The sequence below is a fragment of the Aphelocoma coerulescens genome, chromosome 8 (genome assembly GCF_041296385.1).
Source record: "Aphelocoma coerulescens isolate FSJ_1873_10779 chromosome 8, UR_Acoe_1.0, whole genome shotgun sequence".
Classification (NCBI taxonomy): Eukaryota; Metazoa; Chordata; class Aves; order Passeriformes; family Corvidae; genus Aphelocoma; species Aphelocoma coerulescens.
In genome coordinates this window covers 29120827-29144048 of record NC_091022.1, presented here as the reverse complement: position 1 = coordinate 29144048, position 23222 = coordinate 29120827, and the positions used below count along the sequence as shown (strand labels likewise).

Below are 23222 nucleotides of genomic sequence, written 5' to 3'. Positions count from 1 at the left end.
TACTGGGGGAAAACCTGTAAGAAAGGTAGTGGAGAAGGCAAAGTTCTGAGTTCCCACCAAAGCTTTCCAGTATAACCACCCTGGTAAGGATGGTGGATGGGGTTTAGGTGTCCTGCAGAGCTCTGAGGGATCTGTGCTTTAACATCCCTGAACTCCAGCTGAATTCTTTTGCAGGTGGGTGGAAGAGAGTAAATTTGCTCTAGAACATGTGAAGGAGCTTTGATTATGCAGCCACTCGAGTTGCTTCTTATAATAAACTGTGTTTTCTCTTCTGGTCCAGTTAGCCAGGCCTGCATGGGTGACCTGTTTTGAGCTCCCACAGAAGGTCCTGAGGAAATATTTCTAACAATAATTTAATGTGGAGCCACAAACTTGTGATAACCCAGTTGTGCATCCTCCTTCAAGTCCACTTATCCAGGTCACACCTGTCCCATGGGCAAGGGGAAATAAGGCAGCACTTTAGAAGCCCTTCCTTTCTGTATCATTCTAGCACTCCATGTGCTGCTGCCATGCTTTAAAACCTTGAAGTGAGGGTTTAGAAGAGGAGCCAGGGAAAAGGACTGGCCATAAATTATACTTGGAGCTTGCTGATGTTAAAGGCAGAGCAGTAATGCATCCAGTCCTGTTCTGGATAGTTGTTTCATGTTTTACTCTTTTTTTTTTTTTTTCTGGTGAATTCCCTACAGAATTGTTTTATAGTCAGTTGTTGGCTCTTTGGGTCCATCAGCAATATTAAAATCCCACAGCTTGAGCCCTTGTTTGGGCCATGTGGGACTTCACAGTTGAAGCCTGCAGGGCTTTGGGGAGGTTTATCTTGTTTGCTGTTACCAGATAACTTTACAAGTTGTAACTTCTTAACTCACAGTTTCTTCTCCTCAAAAGATAAATGGAATTTATTTTTTCTTCTCTTTACAGGCTGTTACCCAACTAGAGCTTTTTGGGGACATGTCCACTCCTCCTGATGTAACCTCTCCCCCAGTGAGTACCCAAGGAAACTGCGCTGTGCTTTTCCCTACGTGCTATTTTCAGCACATTTATTGAGTACATTTACAATTTGTGTCCTCAGCCATACCAGTGGGGAGGATTTCAAAGTAGTTTTTGGGTTGCAGGAAAACAAAAGCGAAGCAGATTGAACATCCAGTCCCTGCTTCACGACAATGTGCAAAAACACCTTCAATTTTTATTTTTCTGCTCTAGTGTTAGGTGTCACATAAGGTGCAGCCTGAGCTGCAGATCTGCTTCCCTGGGGTTTGTCAGAGGGAAATGCTTCAGGGCACTCCCACTGCACTGCAGAAGATCCAGTTACAGCCTCATCTTTCATGTCTCTGGATCCACCAAGCGCAGATCCCAGAACTGCTGTTAAAGGAGGGAAGGCAAAACAGTAAAGAGAGGGAGACAGAGAGAGAAAGGGCTGGATGTATTTTAAAGGCAAAGAAAATTTTCTCAACACGTTTTTCAGCATTATAAAATGACAAAACAATAATTTTCTTGTAAAGCTTTTGAGCCTTACATTAAGCTGTAGGGAAGTGTGAATATACTGAGAAAACTGAGGCGCTGTGAGGTCGGGAGCCTCAAATCTCCAAGTTCTGGGGCATGTGTGGGACTAGATGTTCAAAGCCCTGTCTGCTCATCCTCACCTTACTCAACTGGATTTGGCTTCTCCTTTAATGTAGACCTATGGTTCTGATCCTGTTGGTTAATGAGAAGCAATATTTATTCACTTTTCCATAAATCCTGTGGATATTTCATTTACTTTAAGTCTTTCTAAAGTTAGTGTCTTGGTCACTGCCTTTCCTGGTTGTCACCTAAAGTCTAAAATCACAAGTCTGTATGTTCTGGAGAAAGAAAATATGTCAATATTTTGCATGTGATGTATTCCAGGAAAATTTCATCTTGATTTTTTTCCTCTGATAGGAAGTTTCTCCATTTCTTTCTTTTTCTTCCATCCCCAGGAAATTCTAATACTTTTGTTTCTATTTCTTCTTTCCTTCTATGTCTTCCTGTTCTTTCTTCTTTCTCATTCTTCACTCCAAACCTGGATTTTTAGCAATGTGCAGCAGAAACTGCAGCTGATGTGTCACCCTTGTGTTTTATCCCTGTCTCCCTGCAGACTCCTGCTACTCCAGGTGATGCCTTTATCCCATCTTCATCCCAGTCACTTCCTGCTAGTACAGACATGTTTGGTTCTGTACCTTTCAGCACCGCTGCCGTACCCTCAGGTAAGAAATGCACTGGAATTATAGTCCTGACTCAGATTTGGGGATCAGTGCCCAGCTCTGGTTTGCATTTCAGTACTCAGGGCACTGATTTTAGCAGCGTGGAAGTGGGGGAAGGCTTTTGAGGTCAGTGCTTCAGGGCAAGGCAAAGCAAGTCTGTAACAAGCAGGGAGTACATTAGTCTGAATTTGCCTACATTTTTTTTTAAAGCAAAAGCCAAAAAAGTCACTGGGAGTTCTAGCATAGTTCAGCCATCTGGATAACAAAACTTCTAAGTTCAGTAGCAAGAGAGGAAACGGCATTTAGTTTACATTTGGTGGTAGTGGTGAATATCCTCTGCTGTCCCCAGTAAACAGAGCTGAGAATCTAATTGCACTCCAAAGGTATTCCACTTTGTCAAATCCTGAGATGTCCTTTAGACTTCCCTGTGTTCCTCGAAGTGCTCAGAATTCAAAAGCTGGGTGCATTCTAAACCAGCACTGTGGTTTGATTGCTGATCTCTCCTCACGCTCTCAGCTCCACTTAGGAAAAGAAAGGAGGAGGAGGAGTGCCTTGAGTAATTCAGCAGTGACTTTCTAATTGGTTAACTCCTGATGGCACCAGATCAGCCACTCAGAAAGGTTACAGTGGCAGGGAAGTGTTTGGGGATAATGTCAGATAGAAACCTTCGCTGCTGGGATGAGGTCACAGGGGGGGCGAGATCAAAGGACATCTGGAGAATCCATCCTGGACATCTGTTGGAACAGAAATGTGTCTGAGCTACTGCTCCTTTCATCACTCAGCAATTTGGTCTCTCAAAGTTCAATTCCTTATTTTTTAATTTTATTGGGTTTTGGGCTTTTTGCTTCACACTATAGCAGCCATCCTTACATTTACGATTACAAAACAGCCTAGGAATAAAGCAAAGAGGAGAAGGTACAGGAGGACTGAGGAAACAGGTTAGAAACGAGAGTTTAAAAGCTATAGCAGTATTAAAATTGAGAGAGAAGTTACATTATATGAAGTATTAGTGGTAAGTATTGAATTTAAATGTGAAACAGCATTATCTGTAAAGCACAGTACTTCTGTCAGTGGAACATAATTATATAAGGTAGTTTAATTTGTAAAAATTTTTACAGGAGTTTTACTTTCAGAGCATTTTTGTTGTTGTTGTGAATAAAAAAGCCACCTGATCCTATAATTCCTGCACAGTCAAACTCTTGCTGTTTATAAAGGAGGCTTCAGGTCTGACAGGAAGCAATTATAATTTCAGTTTAAATCTTTAATTTCCTCCTCAACTGGAGGGGGTTATGTTAGCCTAATACCTGGAGCAGTTTGTTGTTAATAGGTATTTAGTGCAGCAGAAGCTCAAGATCTTTTTGATGTTCTCAAGTAATTGGGTAATAACCAAGTGTGTGAGGGTTTTAATCTGAAATCATCTAGGTTGGATTTTTTTATTATTATTATTAGTAGTAGCATTATGATGCAATTTGAGATGATTGCTTTGCAGAGTCCACCAGCCTGTGGTTCTGTCTATGAGTATTTCTTCAGTGATGTGAGTTCAGCCACGTTTTCAGTTTTCTTTCCGAGGGTGCTGCAGTTCTGGGATCACCGGTGCAGCTTTGCACGTTTCTGATTTATTGTGTCGCTTTTCCTGCGTGCTCTTGACAGCAGCATTAAAATCTTCCATCCCATTTGTTTCCCCCCCTCTCCTGCTCTCTCTATTCTCCGAAGGTTATGTTGCCATGGGAGCTGTCCTGCCCTCCTTCTGGGGACAGCAACCACTCGTTCAACAGCAGTTGGCCATGGGTGCTCAGCCTCCAGTTGCTCAGGTGATGCAGGGAGGACAGCCCATCGCGTGGGGCCAGCCCGGGATCTTTCCTCCCACCCAGCAGCCGTGGCCATCCGTGGCTGGCCAGTTCCAGCCAACTGCCTTCATGCCAACACAAACTGTTTTGCCTTTACAAGCAGCCATGTTTCAAGGTACCATTGCTCCTATAGCCACCGTTCCACCCACGAGCGACTCCAACAGATCGAGTCCGCAGACAGACAGGCCCAGACAGAAAATGGGAAAAGAAATGTTTAAAGATTTCCAGATGGCTCAGCCTCCACCAGTGCCATCAAGAAAACCAGATCAGCCTTCCCTCAGTTGTACCTCAGAGGCCTTCTCAAGTTACTTTAACAAAGTTGGGATGGCACAGGAAGCAGATGATTGTGATGACTTTGACATCTCTCAGTTAAATTTGACTCCTGTGACTTCCACGACACCATCTACAAATTCACGTGAGTATTTATGTGCTTTCAGCCATCCCTTTCCTTGGACGTTGACTGCTCCTCAGAGCACTTCTGTCTCTTTTTAAATTCCAACCCAGATATGTATTGAGAACCTTCATGCATGGTCTGGCTTATTAAATGTGTTCCAGCCATAGAGGAGAATATCAGAGAGGAATTCCAGAGGCCACAGAAATAAACAGCACAGATAGCTACAGTCTGTAATTTAATTTCTAAGACAGTAATACAAGTTTTGTGGTGGGGACATGCAAGCTGGTTGGCAAATTCCCATGGCATTCAACCTTACAACTGGTTTTGCTTATGTCCCATCCATACTTTGCAGAAATTAGGGGATGGGTATTTATTTTTTAGCAGCTTGATGTATTGGACATGTGGGGAAATTCACTGAAGAGCTGTAAAATAAGCTTATGGTGTTTGTAGCATGGGGATGGGGGATTTTGCAGGCTGCTGAAAAGAGGAATTCATGAGATTCACCAGGGGTCAGTCACAGACGTGTTTCACTTACCTGCCACAGGGCAGGCATTTCACACATCCCTCTTGTAATATAGTGGTGCCTCCCAGCTTCATAAACACATAGACCAGATGCAGCCAAACTTAATTTGGAAGTTGCCAGATGTATTCAAAGACATGGGATTGATAATGAGGACTGTGCCTGAATTTACCTCCTGCAGCTCCTTGTTAGAAAATGATTCTCAGGGGTGGTAAAAGTTGTGGGATGTAAAGCATGAGCAAATGTTGTGCTGCAGTGTCTTTTTGAAGAAATCAACAGAGTAATTGTTGCTGTTACCTTAATCCTTGTTTAGCTCCAACCCCTGCACCCAGACAGAGTTCTCCATCAAAATCATCAGCATCCCATACGAGTGACGCTGCTGCAGACGACCTCTTTGAAGAGGGCTTTGAAAGCCCGAGCAAAAGTGAGGAGCCAGAGGCTGTGAGTAGCAACAAGGTTTCTAAATCCTCATTGTCTCCTTTTAGCTAGAAAAAACGGCAGCTAATTAAATGTTGTTCTGTAGTGTCAGAAATAACTTTTCCAGTAGGGCTGGGTGGTGCTTACGGGGGAGCTGCAGCCAGAATTCCCGTCCTGCTTTGGGTTTGACAGCTGACAGCACAACGTTTCTGCTGATATGCACTAGCACTGCATACAAGGAACCAAACTCAGAGTTCATATGTAAGGCTGTACATGTTAGTTATATCCAATGTCCTCTTTAGCACACCAGCACTCACTTTACTCATGGTAAGGAAATCTAGGGTAAAACAACAAACATGCTGAGGCTGCAGAGGAAGATGTGAGAGTTTGTGTGTTAAAAGATGATGGTTGATGTTGTCTTGCACATTCTTGCATCCCAGTTGCTTGCCTAGCTACGTTCCTCAATGTTCTGGCCCTCAGTATGTGATTTCTTTGCCTTTATAGACCAAAGCAAGAAATGTTATCCAAGCAATGACTCTAAATCACCAGGTGTCTTAGGGAGGTAGGAGCCTGAGTGAGCCAAAGGCTAGAGGGGGTCAGTACAACAAAAAGTGCAAAATAACCCAAGCTTGGACTCTTTCTATTTCACATGGCTTTCAGGGCCTATTGCAGTTGTGGTTGGCCTGATCCACTACCTTCTGAAGTCTGTGGCACCTCCTGCCTGGGCTCCAGCAGGAACTGGTGAGGTCCTTTGCTGCCTGCAGCAGCTGTAGGGAACCACTACAGCTTTTGAGAGCGGCTCAGCGGCGAGGTCTCACTCTCTGGTTTTCATGAGATAGGATGTACTTGTTATGCCCACAGCATGAAAATAACCTCGTGTTGACTTTTCACTTTCTATTGTTGAGAAAAAAAGGTGTTATGTTCTTGTATTCTAGCCTGATGGGTCTCAGGCCTCCTCCAACAGTGATCCCTTTGGTGAGCCAACTGGTGATACTATAAGTCCACAGGTCGGTAGCTAGATAGCACAGGTTGGGGTAGGTATCTGTCCTTTTTTTCTCTACACCTTGAGGTCTTCACTTACTCTTCCACCAGTGCCTGCCATTGCTTTCATGGATGCATGGTTTATTTTTTTCCTTTTCATCTCTTCCGTTTGACCTCTCCATCCTCCACAGTGCATTCCTCGTGCTTGGTGGTCTGCATGGCTTTTGCCATTTACTGAGTGTTGCAGCTTATGCAAATATGTGTGTTTCAGCTGCCTGCATGCCTTAAAGAAATGTAGACTTATTTTACTTTGTGTTCAAGTTCTAAGGGCAAATAGGGAAACGGAGCCATTACTAACAACGTATTAGGCAGAGCATTTTTTTTATCAAAGCCACCCTGGCCTTCAGTCAGATGTAACATATTAAATGGAATAAGACATCTTACCCACAGACATAACAATCATTAAATAAAATTATGTAATGATACATGAGTGTCTCTACCCTAAATCAATGTGATAATCAGTAGAAGAAGCACGTTTATTATCTGCATGTAAAAAATATTGAAATGGGTTTGTGTATTTTTATCTCCAACTGCAAATTAAAAACATCTGAAAATTATCATCATTCACATTACCATTGGCATACTGATGTTTTAAAAATTATTCATCAATGTAAGTCATTTAAACCCAGACAGACGGGAAAGATGATCTTTTCATCTTTTGTGTTACAGAACACGTAGAAAATGTGGCTGCCTGTGAATGTTCTGTGATTTGTTTCAATATAGTAAATATGTTTTGCCAAAAAGACAGTGAAGCTACAAAGTTTTATGAGTGCTGAGCGCTGTTATTCCATCCAAATACTCTCTAGTGTTGCTGTTTGAAGAATATGTTTCATTATCTTCTCCCTGTCTGCCACTCCTGCTTGGTATTGCCCAAATACATGATCTGATACAGCTTCTGTGCTCCAGCACAGAGCTCCTGGAGCAAATCCAGAGCAGTGGGAGAACCCTTTCCCGTTTTGTACAGAAATTGCACTGGGTTTGCCAGTGACTTAGCCATCCTGAGTTTAGTTTCAACTCAGAATTAATAGTTTCGTTAGGAGTCAGTTGACGTTGTGCATTACCTATGATTTTAAAAAATCTTACAGTAACTTAGCTTTGATCCACTTGGGAATAATGAGAATCTCTCTTAATAATATGTGGTGCTGTGAGAGGGCATCTCCCCCTTGTGTAGCTTCACCCATGCTCAGCTCCTGGGGGCTGCAGCAACAGTAGCATTAAGCTTTGTGTCTCCTCGAGTCTACAGCAACAGTGTGAGGAGAAAGTCAAGCTGGGATGAGCTGCTCCAGCAAGAATGTTCATTATTTACTCCAGTGAGAGCTGCTGCTGCAGATAGATGGTGCCACGTAATAATTTGGCTGCCATTTGGCCAGCACTGACATCCCCAGCTTCACACCACTCCAGGAGTTCTTTCCTGGATCATGAAACAGGATTTGCCATTTATCTGAGTCCTGCACTCTGGAAAGCCCCATACATCTGTTTATTATGGTTTATCGTAGGGTGGTTCTGAAATTCAGAGCTGCCAGGACAGTGTATTACCAGTGATTCCATATGGTTTTGCTGCATTTTTCGTTAATCCCTGTAGAGCCTCGCATCAAATATGTATAATTCTCAGAAATATATTCTGGGAAATGTTAAATAATGTCCCTGATTATCGTATTACAGTAATTCCTAAAAGCTGTAGGCAGGAACAGGAAGCTGAACAAAAAAGAAAGCTTCTCTCCAGTGAAGTTCCACTAATATCGTTGTGCCTGTGTGCAGAGCCATTCAGCAGCAGTCCGTAGGAAATCCACTTCCCAAAGCCAGCCCATCTAATGCTGAAGCCTGGTGTCATCAGAGCAATGGGAAGTCTAATCTCCATGGAAAATTATCAATTCAGGACTTACTATGGAGTTGTGTACTGAGCTCTGCATTGGGGCAGAAACTTAATGGGGAGAAACATGTCGTGCAAAAGAATCAGAGTCTGCATAAAAGCCACTTTTGTGGCTTGGATGGGAGATTACTTCGCTCTTCAGAACGTGGTTCGTACCCCAAGAACAGCACAGTAGCAACTCAGCTGAATGGACCTCTCAGGAACAGAGCATTGTGTGCAGAAATGTCAAATCTGTCTGTTCCCAGCATCTCTGAGAACAGCTCTGCCCATACAATATCTTTATTTATCTTGATGTAGTCAGAATACTCACCTGCCTGGTTTTTTGTACCCTGATCTTTCAAGGTACCACAGCAGTTTGGTTTCTTGATTCCTTCTGATACTCCGTATTATCATCTAGTTACTCTCTTCTTCTCTCCTGTTTTTCCTCTTTTCCTTTTGCAATCTTCAGCTCTCAAAATCCTCATCCTTCCAGCAGCTGTTCTAGAAGTCACCCTTCCAGAAATAGCTGTGACCTCTTAGTAGGCAAATGTGATATTTTATGGATATATTACATTGTTGTCCCTTTATGGTTGAAGATAAGAAGCAGAAAGGCCCAAATTCCACAGGTGAAATAAGATTAACTCTTTGCAGAGCTGTTCATTGTATTTGTTCATGCATGGCATTGAGGATGGATAGTGATTTTCCAGAAGGGGTGAAGAGAATACAGAATAAGACGACTGCCATCTTCAGATGATTTATGTTTAATCCCTACTGCTGTCTCCAGATTGTGTGGGGAGTAATTGTGGTAAAAGAAGAGGGAGGGAAAGAACTGTTTGTAGGTGTGATCCTACCAAATGTGTTAAACATTTCTTATTGTTGACATTTTACATTAAAGCAGGAAGTTTTGAACAGAGGAACAAATGCAGCTCTATTGAGCTGCTGCCCAGCCCAAAACTTGCACTGGCAATCATTCATGAGAGATTCTCAAGAAACCTTCAAAACATTTGTGGCTAGAGCACATCTCCCTGAAAAAAATTGTTCAGTTGTTCTGAGAAATGTGTGCAGACAATAAGGAGCCCTCAAAATGTGTCACACCCTTCACGATGCCATCAGCACTGTCAGGAGAGCAACAGTTCATTAGAATATTTGTCTGTCAGCTTTTGGTGGTGCTTTGGTGGCCTGCTGCCATCATCCATCTTGGAGCAAGTGCTGTGCTTGGTGATAAATGTTCCTAAAAATCTTAGTCAGCTCCAGGATGGGCTGCTGTAACTCCTTTTTGGGCTGGTTTTAGGAAGTGGAGAGAATACAGGAACTTAGAGACAAAGCCTTGGGTTGCCTGGGAGCTTTTTGAGCCTCAGGAGGGAGTATCAAGCTGATTCTGCATCCTCCTCTTACTTCTGCCCTTTTTCTGTTGCACCAGGACTCTGAATGGGCTCAAATTATTAAAGGCTGTATTTGCAGGACCTGTTCCAGTCCTTCACCTGGCTCAATAGGGACTGGATAAAGTCCAAAGAGAAATTTCTAATTACAGGTGACCTCTTCTTGCTGTAGGCTCTAAAGCTGTTGTTCTTGAGCTAAAGACACAGCACTGGGCAGGGCTGGGAACCTGAGAGAAGTAGTGTTGTGTCTTTGGAAGGGGATCACAGGTTGGGAAGTACTACTTCACTCCAGAGAAACCCTAAAAGTGGCATTTCAGGTCTCATACTCAGTTGGTTGCTCGTATTTCCCAGGAAATCTGGAGGGGCATGAGCAGAGAAATTCAGGCTGCTCTGTGAACAGGGGCATCCTGCAGGCTTGCCTTCATCTCTGCTGCTGCAGTCTCCTTTAAGCTGTCCATTTTCATGTGGCCAGGTCATACAAGGGCTTCTCACCTCTTCAGTGTCACCAAGCCTGCCCGAGGTAGCCTTGTACCCTTCCATTCCTCCAACTTCTTCCTCTAAACAAGGGACAGAATTCTTTGTAGCTTTGTCTAGAGCTGTGTTCTTGCCGATTTGCAACCCAACAATTCAATTTAGGGACAAGTTCTCCTTGCTTCCTCTGTGATGAGGTCATTTAAAAGTTCCCTGTCTTCTGCACGACTGATTTTAAAAATCTCCTTATGAAAATTTAGCATCTTTGAGACTTCTGAACAATTTGCTTCAAATTGGCCATTAGGTTCAAATGTTACGAAGGAGAATTGACAGATACGTAGATGGAAGGCTATGTGGATGACAGATCTGTAGATGGAAATCACTGTGTGGCTACTGTTTTGGGAGAGGGGCCCAGAAATACTCAGTGTTTCTTGGCTGCATTTCATTTTTATATCAGGACCAAGATATGGAGCAGGTTCATCTTTCTGAGTAGTTGTCATTGCTTTTTGATTTTATGGATGTGCAGCATCCATCTCGCTACTAAAATGACAGAGATTTTTAGAATGCTAATAATTAAACTGGATATTTGAGACTAGAAAGTTTTCTTGGGTAGGTTTATGTTAAGAACAGAGACACTCTCCAGGCATAATCCTGAATTAGAAGGTTGTTGCTGATGGAGGCTGTAAGAAAAATAACCAAGTATTAATAATTAGCAATAAGTAATAAATAAAAGCTGCCTGTTAATGAGGCAATAGGAATGACCTGTTTTATCACCAAAGGTATTTAATTTGAACCCCGCTTGCCAACTTTACTCCGTCCTACTTTGCCTATGGGTCAGCATGCAAAAAACATAGAAGATGCTTCACACTCCCACCCCCTTCACTTGCATCCCCAGCACAAGATGCTCATTTTGTGTGGCTCTCCAGCACACTTATTTCATGAAACTCTTTATCATTTGAGCCTGCCCTTTCTGATCAGTCAGCCAGGAGTAAAACTGGCACTGAGCACCCGCTGAAAAGGGCACAGAAATCTATGAGGGCCTCACCCCGACAGCTGAGAACATCTCGCCTGCAGCTCTGCACAGAGCAGGTGCCTCACAGTGATCAAAGGGCTGCCAGGGTAAAAATAGTTTCCTCCTAACCCACAGTTATGTTTTGTGAGTGAGTTCACCCCTGCAGGCCTGAGTAGGTGCTGAGTCTTTCAGGAGATGCTCTCCAGTGATTAGTTCTGCTGGGGAGAAGCTGTTAATATCTTCAAATGGGATTTGAAAATTTACTTCTAGTATTTGCATAATGTTATTCTAAAGCACTAGCACCCTTGTTGCCTTGCACAGTACTGGACTACACCAGAAATGCTGTTTGCTGCTGTCTTGTCCCCCTTAAAATGGGAAGAATAAAGTGATTTGCAGCATGAAATATTTCTGGAATACTGCAGCAAAAAAAAAAAGGGCTTCCAGTTCTTGTCTTGGTTTCTCCCTGTGGGTTGTTGAAAGCACATCAGAAGTGATTCTGGGCCAGTTCAGCAAGGAAAACACTGTGAGATTCAAGGGGTTTATGTGAGTTAGAGCTTTGTCTGATATTTTATTTGCTCCTCTCTTTTTGTTCTGACAAAGACCAGTTCTTCCCTTTCCTTCCCTCTGCATCTGTTCCTAATGCAGTGGTAGAAGTTGAAAGCAGAAAATGCTGGTGAGATGCTGTGAGAAGAGTTAATGCTCACCTGCCTTTTCATAACACGGCCTGTGACTTTTGCGTGGAGTATGTAAAAAAAGGGGGGGGTTATTTCTGCTTCCAGGACCCTCCAAAATAGTGCCTGGCACTGTGAGAGAAGCTGTCTGTGAAGTCAACAGCTCTCAACTCTCCTTTTGCCTCTTTCCTTTCCCTTTCTGTTCTCTTTTGCCCTCTCGAATATCAATATTTTACAGACACCTTTTGCATTGTTGGGCTAAAAGCATGCTTGAATTAACTCAAAATAATACTGGGAAACAAAGCTCAGGCATTGACCAAAACCCTTTGACTGGGAAGACTGCACATGATTACCACAATTAATTTCTCGTTTAGGCATCTGAAGGGAGAAATCAACTGAAAGGAAGAAGTAAGAGCACACTTTTCATGCAAAATGCTCTGGTCTGCTGGAAGAGAAATTACTCAAATCAGTGAGAGATGCAGGCCTTTGCCACATCAGGTGTTTGTGCAGATTAATGTTGGGTATGAATCCAAGAAGTTTCTCACTGTAAAGGCTGTCTCATGCGTTCTTGGAAGTGCCGCTGATGATGAGGAGCTCCTCCTCCTGCTCTTCCAAGGGTGTGGAGTCCAGTGGCACTTTAGGACACCTGTTACTTCAGCACATCTGCATATCTGAAGGATATTTGAGGACAGCTCTAACAAGCAGACTTGACATTTTGAAAAGCTCTTTTTTCCCCGAAGGCGTTTGAAAAACTGACGTCTTTTGTTCCAAAGGGATGTTCTCCCTCCCTCTCCTTTTCTTCTCCTCCTTCCTTTTCACTTCCCTTTGCAATCACCTCAGGTTCAGCAACTGCCTGAAGAATGGCCTGGTGTGTGTCAGGTTCACACATTAATTAGTACAGATTTTCTCTGAACTAGCTGTGATAGATCATTCTGCCAGCTTCAAGCCTGCACGTGAAAATTGGCATAGGTAGACTTAACTCACAGTGTGTGAAAAGCAGTTATTTACTCCCAGTCATCTCCTTTGATTACCTTCAGTTTTTCAAGGTCACAAAATGTATTTGCTTCTTGCTGGGGATAATTTCAGCAGCATTTATTTAATCATTCCAGAGGGTTTCTCTCACTTGTAGTGCTCATAGCAAACTCAGGGCTTCATGTGGGCAGGAGGTAGGGAAACAGGATGTCTGCAAGCTCCTGAAATGCAGCAGTTCTGGGGGAAAAAGAGACAACTTGCCTTGGCATGGAGGAAACAGGTCATATTTTGGATTTGTTGGGCGCTCCTGCACTCTGAGGGCAGGACAGAGCACTGGGATTGGGCAGAGCCTGGAGCACTGAGCACACACAGCCCAACGGATCCACCTTTGGGCTGTTCTCCTCATCCCCAGCATCATTTTGATAAACAGTAATTAAAATCCTGTGCCATCCCCTGGCAGACCTGTGTGTGCTCCTCAGTGCCCAGTGATTTGCCAACCTCCTCAGGGTTTTTTTTCTCAAAGCCAGCTCCTGCCAATGCTGCTGTAACACGAGTTGCTTCTAACTTGGTTAAATTCAACGCCGTGGCGTGGTATTTGAATATTTATCAAGCTGTGGAGAGTTAATGCAGTATGGCATTAATTAGCCTTTCTGCCTGTCTTGTTCCTTTTTTAGATGTCATTCTTAGTTTAATAAATTAGTTTCTGCAAATGAAGTAGAATGGATCCCAGGGTCCACGGATGGTTTGCTTCCCACCGCAGCCGAGAGGAACACAGTGTTAAGAAAGCACACAGGGTGTGCCAGCTATGAAGCAACGCTGAAGAACGTGGCAGCTTTTCCCCCCTTCCCACATCCAGGAAATTCCCAAGAAAGTATCTGTTAACAAGTTGACGTGCTTTCCTCCCAGCTTTAACGATTGTACTAATGGTTCCACAGACTCCTAATCAAACTGCACAGGGCTGGCGCTCCTCGTTCTTCATGGGCCACTCATGCTGTTGTTTTAAATCCCATCACAGCTTCATTAGCTCAGCTTTCCGTGGCAGTTTCTGTTTGCAAGTGGTTTTCTCCTGAGTTGTGCAAAACCCACAGTTATGTTCTGCTGTTGTGCTGCTGGGGGTAGGGGGGGCTCAGCCTTGTACACAGGCTGCAATTCCGGCCTCTGAAATTCCAAACATCCAGGCCTATAAATTTTCATTTAATTTCTTCATATGCCCATGCCCAACAGCGAGGGTCAGTGCACAGCCAGTGCTGGAAGAGGAAATGGACAGTAACCATTCATTTTCTGAAATAATTCCCATTTTCTTCGCACTCAACTGGGGTGCCATGTTCACTCAGGGCAGCACAGAAAGCAAACACTCCCTGTGGGTTTTGACTCACAAGGTATCGCTGTTCTCAAGCAGATGTTGTAAAAATGTTCTAAAAATGCTGTCTGGAGACATCTCTGCTCATTTTATTTTTGTTATCCCCAGGAAGCAGAACCTCTCTACGCGCAGATTAACAGACCTAAGAAATAGCATTGTTACAGGCTTGTGGTGCTCCAAGATTCAAAATGAAACCCAACAACCTGGCAGGCCTTTGGCTTTCATGCTTTTTTTCCGATTGATTTTGTCTGAGAAGGAGAGAGATTGCCCTCCTGGACTGGCTCTTCGAGTGTTCCTGATGTGTTTTTTTGGCAACCAATGGCAGATTCCTATGGCAGCACAAAACAAAAAACTCTCCCTGCTTCTCATACCACGAGTGCAGCCCCGTCCCCACAAGTGGTGGGTATCCAGACTAGGAAATCTTAACTCCTCGGTCTTCTTTTAAACATTTGTCACCTTCTGTGCACCACCTATAAATAATGAGCATCTGAAATTTATTGGATGTTAGACATTCCTTTTTTTTCTTTCCAGCAAAAAGCAGAGTCTGTATGTAGCAGTGGCATTATCATTCAGCAGCCTTTGGGGCACAAGTTGGCACTTTTTATGTCACGGTGACATGTTTTTCATCATCATTTACATCAGGCTGATCCTGACCTCTTTTTTTTCCCCCTACGTAGACATATTTAAACAACAACAACAACAAAATACTGGTGGTGTCATCTTTTTTTTCTTTTTTTCTTTTTTTTTTCTCCTTTTTTGTATTTTTTTTTTTTATTTCTTACTCTGTAGTTTTGTATGAGTGACAGATCTTACAGCAAAACGCCTCCTGCGGAAATGATTCCCAACTTGAAACCACGGAATAGAACTTGGTTGTTTATCCATCCTGACTGAAAATGTTGCCAAATGGACCTTTTAAGTTCTAGCACATCATGAGGAAGAAATGCTGCTTTCTGTTGGAATACTCATGTTGTGGGTAGAGAAAGGACATGGAGTCCCACTGAGGAAAGACAAAAGAGTCAGTATTTCCTAGGAAACTCTAAACAAAGTGCAGAAAAGGAATATTTTTATTTCTTCAATATCTTGCTGCTGTAATGCTATGCAGACAAGTGTTTTCTTCTCTGTGTGCCATTTTTGATGAAAAAAAAAATCATTTGCCAAATAATGCTGGTATGCTTCTGGTTTAGGAGTTTGGATGAAGCGGACTTGACAAATGGGACAAGGACGGCATGGATTTTGGAATAACAAACTGACTCTGTGATCAAAATTGTTCATCTTTATCACTTTTTGTACATCAGAAAAAAAAATCAAATGGGATTTTTATTTTATAACTTGAAAAAAAAAATCTTACTGTTAAACTCTTTAAATGTTTAAGGGGAAATGGCTTTAAGGAGTTCGAATGAAAATTGCCAGTTTTTTTGTAAATATAAATGTTATGAAAATTCTTTTACTAATGCCATTACACAGTAGAGAAGGTAGCAAGTTGCAGTGCTTGGGAGGTGTGGCAAACCCAGTTTGTGGTTCTCGCATCACATATGTTTCTTCACGTGCTTAACAATAATGGGCTGAAGCTCAAGTGCATTTGCCAAAAGCAGTCAGCTTGTCAGCAACTAGTGAAATTAATGGGAACACATGATTTTATGGTCTAGCGTTATCACATGGACATAATTCCACTTAGAAGAGATCACATTCCATTGACATTCCTTTGAACCTCTGCATAGAAGTCATCCAACTGTTTACACGCAGAACAAAAAGAATTTAAAACTTCCTTTTTTTACATTTATGAAGCAAAAAGTGCAGTGTTTGGGTTCATATGTTTAGCACATGATTTTCATAAAGAATCTATATATTTTTGCCCTACAGAGAATTGTTATACAGGTCAAATGTGTTTTCCTGATGTTCCTATGCAGTTACAGTATATTGAATTTAGTGGTTTAACACTAAAAAAAAAAAAAAAAAAAGAAAAAAAAAGAAAAAATAGAAAAAGGAAAAAAGGTTGAAGAAGTCAAAGGATTAATCAGTTTTTAGGGTTATTGTGCAGATTTTGTTTTTAAATTGACACATTAGGATTTACATTTTTGTCATGATTAAAATAGGCCTGGAGTTACAAATGTTTTACTTTCTTTCATCTCTAGTATAAGCTAAAAATGGTTTAGAAGGCAGAATAACTGGGGTGGTGATTGTTGGTACGTGCAACCAAATCTCACAACATGATCCCATTCTTTTATTTTGAATTAGAGAAATTAGAGAAATGTGAGTTGCAGAATGTATGTGAATGAGAAATTAGCTGTGAATAGACCTAACGAACCTGCAGAGAAGAGAATTTTATCCCCATCCACTGTCATTTGATGCTTGTTCCTTAATCATGTGCAAAAAGCTTTGTAGCAAATCTTATTTTCCCATTGGAAGATCAAGTTTTCTAACTGGAGGAGATAATTTAAAACTTTGGTGGATTGAGTGTTTCAGGATTAAAAGCAGAGGTAAAAGCATTTCTGGAGGACATTTCTGTCAGAATATTTTCCTGATTTGCACAGTGGTGCTACTTTATTCCTCAGCGGCTTTTTTTGGGTTTTGTCCTGCACATGGAACCACAAAAGCCACTTTTGGTTCATCACAGACATTGGAGGTTTAGTGTCGTCAGTGCATTTCCAGTGATGGGGTGAAACACAGAGAAAAGAAGAGATTGATGTCTCAGAGGATCATATTTGTAGGAAGCAGATCACTTACGAATAGGTGCCGAGGGAATGAGGCTGCAATTCCAGTGTCTCTCCCAGGAGACAGCTGGGCCATCACCACGGACCTTTTGTCTTACCTTTGCCAACGCTCATAAACAAAAACAGGTTCTGGATTGTCCTGTCATATGATCGTCCTTGTCGTGGCTGAGATGCTGAGCTGAGAGGGCTGCAGGGCCTCTGCACTGTACCAGTATTGTAGATAACTCAAATATCCAGCTTGTGCAATTGTTTAATCCCTCATCCTTCACTAGCACTAAATTCGTCACTTTAAATTTACAAACCAGGGAACCCCACCAGCCATCCTGTTACCATCCCCCCCCCGTAGGTTCTTGATCTTTACCTGTCATGAGAAGATATTTTGATAGATTGTAGTCATCCGAGTGTCTGATGAAACCTTTCATCTAAATAACGTACTGGGCACCTTCTTTGCAAAAATGTTTACTCCGTGGTTTTCATTCATTTTTATTTCTGCATTCTGACACTTATTTTTTTAATAAAGATGAGAAAGATAAAATGACTGTTGCAGTACATTTCTAAACCTACTTTAACTTTACCTCAGATAATGACCATTTGTTAACACATACGGACACATTATTTTTAACTTTATGTGTAACGCATTCAGCAACAACAACAGAAACCAACAAATTTTTAGAAATTTTCCATTAATTTCTGTAACACGCCATGTAATACTGTTATGAATAAAAACATTAAAAAAAGGTGTCATTTCAGTAAGTTTGTTTCATAGCTAGTGCTCCTCTGGGATAATTCTGCCAGACTTACAGTGCAGTGTTGGTGTCTGGTGTGGCCCTTTGGGAAAGGAGAAAACCCTCGATTTGGGGAATAACTAATCTTAAACACTAAGTGTTGCTTATCTTGCAAATACATAACTTGCTGATTTTAATTGCTGCCTCTACATTTTTGCCCTCTTCTTTGGTGTTTTCAGATGAGCATCCCAAACCAGGAGGTATTTGTATCACCTCCTGCAAAATCCCACATTCCTGGGACAGCCCACACTTTGTGATGCTCCCGAAGCTGGTTTATCTTTGTGGAATGAGAAGCTGAAATTAATTTTGCTCGCTTTTTTCATTCAAGTGGGATTTGAAATGAAAGATGTGCATTTAAACATGACAGTTTGGAAAGCAGAACTTCCCCCCCCCCCCAAAAAAAATTTCCAGTAATGTGCACAGAACTGATAATAAAGCTCAGCTGAGAAGGAATTTTACCATTCTCTGCCAAGAGAGTAATGCAGTAAAATTTAAGTGTAAGAAATACGTGTTTATGTACAAGGAGAGAGAGAGGTGTGGGGGTGTGCACATATATTTTATTGTAGTTCTGCTTTTTGATGTCTCATCCCTTCCTTCTCCACCAGAAATGCCCAGTAGGTCATGCTGAAACATTCCTTGCCTTTGTCAAGGAACATTGTTGAAATGTTTGGATCCCACCTGAGAATAAAGGTTATTTTGCTGTGATGAATGCACACCAGTGTTAATGGCATTTTGATTTGTGTGTAACTGTACTCAAGTGTCCTTGGAAGGAAGAACGTGATCTCTGGTTTTCAACCAGCTACAAAACATCAACTGTAATAAGCCACAGCTAAGTGTGGATTTAAACTAATGTGCATTTTTACAATGAAGGCTAAATCTGGTCTTGTTGATCCTCTTCTGCTACCCTCAGGGTGAAGCTGGTTGAAAAATCAGAAAAATTGGCTCATGTTGCACAGTTGTTGTGTAAACTCAGTTTAAAAATTCAGAATGAGCAGGTTTGAGATGTCATCTGGCAATGGTGAGGAAGAGGAATCCCAGGGAGGGAGGGAAGGATGTGTTCTGTGTGTTCAGAAGGGATAACAATGTATTCTTACTGTGCTGTGTTTATGTCCTGTGTCACATTAATACTGCTGGAGCTTCAGCACTGTCAGTCTGTAGATTGCATATGAGATACCCAGCTCAGACATGACCACTTCAAGAAATGCTCCCAATTTAACCAATGCTAATTAAGGCCATGATCTTCTGCAGCAGTGAGAATTTCTTTAGCAAACGGTTTGCAGAATCAGCCTGTGGTTTTACAGCAGTGAGAACACTGACAGATCTCTCTTCTCCATGTCAGTGACTTCTGGGAAAGCAACTGCTTGTATAGACTGGGAATATGCAATTTTCACTCCCTCACATTGGATTAAAGGCAATGTTTTATGTGCTTTAATCACTACTGGGTGACAGTTGCTGCAACAGAGAAGGTAACCTCTTCCTGGCTGTGTTTTAGGTTGTGAAATACGTTTTCATGCACTGTTCCCTTTTTTCTTTCTTTGCTTTGTGAAGAACTCCTGTCCTGTCACATTCATATTTATTGCTTCCCTGGCAATTGCTGTTCTCAGTCAGAAGAATACCATGTCAGAGAAATGAAAGGGGATATATGTTGGCAGTTTTCCACAGAGGTTTGACTGTTCTCTACAATTCCCTCCCTGAGCCAACGTGGGATGCACACAGTGGTGAAGGAACGCAGTGAAAGTCCATCTGACCAGCAGGCAATGGAGGCACAGCTCCTGGCTTCTCCTTCTGCTCCTGTTTGTGCCATCCTGGGACTCACCCCCTGCTCCTGGCTCTGGTTTGACGTCACTGCTGCAAAAGTCACAATTTACAAGAGTATTTCTCTCTTGTGGTGGGGTCTTCCACTGATTTGTCTTCTCGTGCTGATTTGCTTTTTAGGATCAGCCCCATTAAAAACCCTTATTTTGTTGGTTTTAAATCCCCAAGGTAAAAATGGCATCAGGAAGAATAAAGGTGTGTGGGGTTGGGGTTTTTTTCTGGTTCTACTTGCTATCTGAAAGTGTGGGGAAACTGAATTACACATTTCATCTCATGACAGTGAGGAATATGGGGAGATACCCTGATAGGATTTCCTGAGTACCTGTAACATGGCCTGTCTCTTTCTAAAATTATCCTACTGGAGGCAGGAAATATCAGGTCTATTAGTGAGACAGCTCTCCAGCTATTAGTTTTTAGAGCTTTAAATAGTCTTATCTCAATGGATGTGTTTGCCCTGTGGCTCATCTATCACCCTAAAATGTTTTATCAGCACCTGAAAAAATCTCAATGAGAAGAATAGCCTCAGATGTTGCCCATTCAAGGGGCTTTCAGATACAGAATGGGGTTTTATTTAAAAAAAAAAAGGTCTTTTAAGATCTTGATATTGTTTGCTGGCTTTTCAACCCTATTTCATAGCTCCCCTGGCACCACTTCTATAAATACTCCTCACCAGCAAAGAAAGGAAATCACAATAGATTAAAGGAAAATCAGGTTAACAGGCAGCAATCTCTGCCCATTCAGCCTCAGACATTTGTGAAAATAAAGGATTAGGAAGAATTACTGCCAGGTACTAGCTGCAAAAAAATCCTTTTGTGGCATCTCTGTCTTCTCTAACAGTTACTAGAGGTGTAAGAACAGCTCTCAGTGTCAGAAGTGAGCTGTATTTGAAGTGAGCAGAAGTTACAATGCTCTGAGACGTTGCATTTTCTGTAAATTTTGTACTGTTTATTTGACATACATGGATTATGAGTGTCCTGGGTTTTTTCTTTAAAAAATGGGGTTTCTAGTTTGAAAATAAGTTTGTGTGTGTGGTGTTTTGAGGTCTCATGGAGAGGGGATGGGGCATGGTGGAGTTTTCTTTCTTTGTCTTGCCCCTCTTCACAGGACCTATAGAGCTTTCAGAGTAGGTGAACCTGTGCCAGATTTGGCCTCAGTCATAATGAGACATAATTTTTAGTGGATCAAAAGCCAGAAGAGGAGAATTAACTTCAGCAAGGTGAGTTTTTTATGTCCAAGGCCTTTCAGAGACCAGCCTCACACCAGAAAATAACAGTGTTAGTAACAAAAGTGGTGATGCAGTGGGGTTAGTCGTAAAAGTCTGGAAGTATTCCTTAGTTGTAAATTTTACCATGTATTTGCTGCCTTATGTTCTTCACAAAATTGGTGGGATGCTTCCTTTTACCTTTGAATGAGTTTTTCCACAGAAGGAAATGTGTTCTGAGTTCCTAAGCAGGGAATAAACCAGTTTTCTCACAGGAGAAAAAGAAACTTCTTGAAAAGTGCCCTGGTAGTTCTGTAAACAGCTGCATGCTGGCTCCAGTTTCATCTTTCCCGGGGAGGGCCTTTCAGCACTGATGTATTTCAGTTTTTCTTTTAACAGGAAACTGCCATTTAAAACCCCATCATGTTTGGTGAAACTGTGTGGGATTTATTTACAGGGAGCAAGGGCTCATAAAGCAGGGATACGAGCTCTGCAAAGGATGTGTTGCACTTGCAGGCTCTGTGTTCATGGTGGACATGTGATTTTCAAGTGGGATGAACCCTCATTCAGCAACGTAGAGAGTTGGTTTGGGACTTCAGCTCATCAGAAAGCCGTGGCTGCTACAGTCACCAGTGGAGAAGGAACAGGAATGGAGAAGAGGACACAGGCAGTGTTACAAGACAACATTCCCCCTGATCCATGGACCTGAGGAAGCAGAAAATGACCTGTGGTTGCTGTCACAAATTTCATGTGTTAGACCTACCTCTAATTAAACCAAGTTGTAAATTGTGTGTAAAAGCTGATTGTGTTTTTTAGTTCTCTCTGAAAAGTATGTTGAGGTGTAGGAAATTCTGTCTCATGGGTCCCTGCTCCTGTTTTAACCTCACTCCTGGTAATTCACCACTTCTGCCTGTTCACCACTGAGATGTGCATGGGGAGAGGCAGCAAAACAAGGACAAGCAGCAGAGAGAAGCTTGATTATTCCACATGCTGGGATCACCTTCATGGTTTGCAGTTAAATCTAGAGGCTGCTCTGTGTTTATACCACTAGCTTATCTTTTACTGCTGTTGAAATACTGGATGTGTGCTGTATTTCCCGGCCAGCAAAGGTCCCGTGGATAGAGAGGTCTTGTCTGTAAGTGTTCTTTTGTTTTTTTTTTTTTGGTCATGAACAAATGATTAACAACTGAATCAATTGTGCCAGAGGTTGAGCAAGCTGTATCACACAGGCACATCTTGGGTTCAGGCTGGGGCAAAGTCATTTGGAAGAAGAAAAATCAGGCAAAAAAGGCAAACAGAAAGCTTTGCACAGCCTGAATCATCTCCCCTAACAGTTTGTCCTCCATGTCTAGAGGGCAGTTTATCACTGTGCTCAGTAACTGGGTTTAAAAAAGGGCTGCCTGAATTACAGTTGTTTATTTGGAGCAGATTCCTGCAAGGATTCGGTTCCTGTGCCTCTCTGTGTTAAATTGTTATCATCCACTGCCAAACCAGAAGGATGTCTCAGCCAGTTGCTTATTTTGCAGAGACGTGGCTCCACAGGCAGAATAATGTCAGTTGTAAGGTAACTGTGACACACTGAGGTGTAGCACTTGGCCAGGTAACAGCACTGAGGTGGTTGGGTTTGTTTGGTGTTAGTGAATATGAATAGTTTTATATATCTAGGATTCTTCATTCCCATAATGAGCTAATTAAAATGTGTTTATTGTGTTATTGAAGCACTCAGAGATGTACCCCAGAGCGAGAGATTGTGCTGCTGAAAGCCACAATTGCTCAAAGTCAGGCTTTGTCTCTTCAAATACATTGTCCAGCAAGGGGAAGGGTGGGGAAACACAATGATATTCCTCATTCTGTACAGGAAAACACATATTCAGAGAACTTCCCTCCCTCTAAGATGCTTGCTGTAGGCTAAGACTAATAGGAAGATGAAGAGAAGGACTCTTGTGTCTCAGGAATCAAAAAGCTGTACCTAGAGGGAGAAGCAGCAGGATGTGAAGGCTCAACAGGCAACCAAAGAAAAACTCTTCAGGGTTCTGATCTGCCTTTGAAAACCCAGCTGAACTGATGGGAGCCAGCCCATGGTAAGTTCTCAGCCCAGTCAGGACCTTTTAAGAGAGAGAATGACTCAATGTAGTAGCAAGAAAACACCAAGACATCACATTTGATATCCTGAGACATTACATTTGATACCCTGACAGGTCCTGCTTTCATGGGCTCAAGACTTTGGGTATGTGGAGCAGAGAGTCTCTGTGGAATGGCCCAGCCAGGGTTGGGGCTCTTGTCCTCCCCAGCAGCAGGAGAGACAGGGCAAAGAACTTTCAGGGATAAGGCTTTCCCTGAGGCATGAGAATAAGTGCTTATGCCTTGCATCTGACCTTCCTCTGGAAGACAGACATGAAAAGCAGCAATAAATAAATGATTCTGCACTCTATTCCTAGAAAGCCGGCTCGAGTTTACTTATCACTTCCTTCTTGCCAAGACTCAAATATGTTTTGTTTGTTGAAATATTCATTTTGTCCGTCCCTTGAAAGGAGCATTACAAATGAAAGTGCAAATTGCTC

At 42.2% G+C, this 23222-nt stretch overlaps 1 protein-coding gene across 16 annotated transcripts in view; it reads left to right on the top strand.

Annotated features, from left to right (window-relative positions):
* The window catches only part of DAB1 (DAB adaptor protein 1), a 271420-nt gene extending 254025 nt beyond the window's left edge, over nt 1-17395 (top strand). For 11 of the 16 annotated variants that reach the window (XM_069023524.1, XM_069023512.1, XM_069023511.1 and 8 more), the window contains 6 exons: nt 916-978; nt 2111-2219; nt 3930-4478; nt 5291-5418; nt 6330-6401; nt 14258-17395. In XM_069023524.1, the coding sequence (XP_068879625.1) occupies nt 916-978; nt 2111-2219; nt 3930-4478; nt 5291-5418; nt 6330-6401; nt 14258-14302 (966 nt within the window). In that variant the 3' untranslated portion in view covers nt 14303-17395. Of the gene's footprint in view, nt 1-915; nt 979-2110; nt 2220-3929; nt 4479-5290; nt 5434-6329; nt 6429-14257 lie in introns of all 16 variants that reach the window. The other 5 variants (XM_069023526.1, XM_069023522.1, XR_011152561.1 and 2 more) reach the window with 4 other exon arrangements.
* The last annotated feature ends 5827 nt before the right edge of the window (nt 17396-23222 follow it).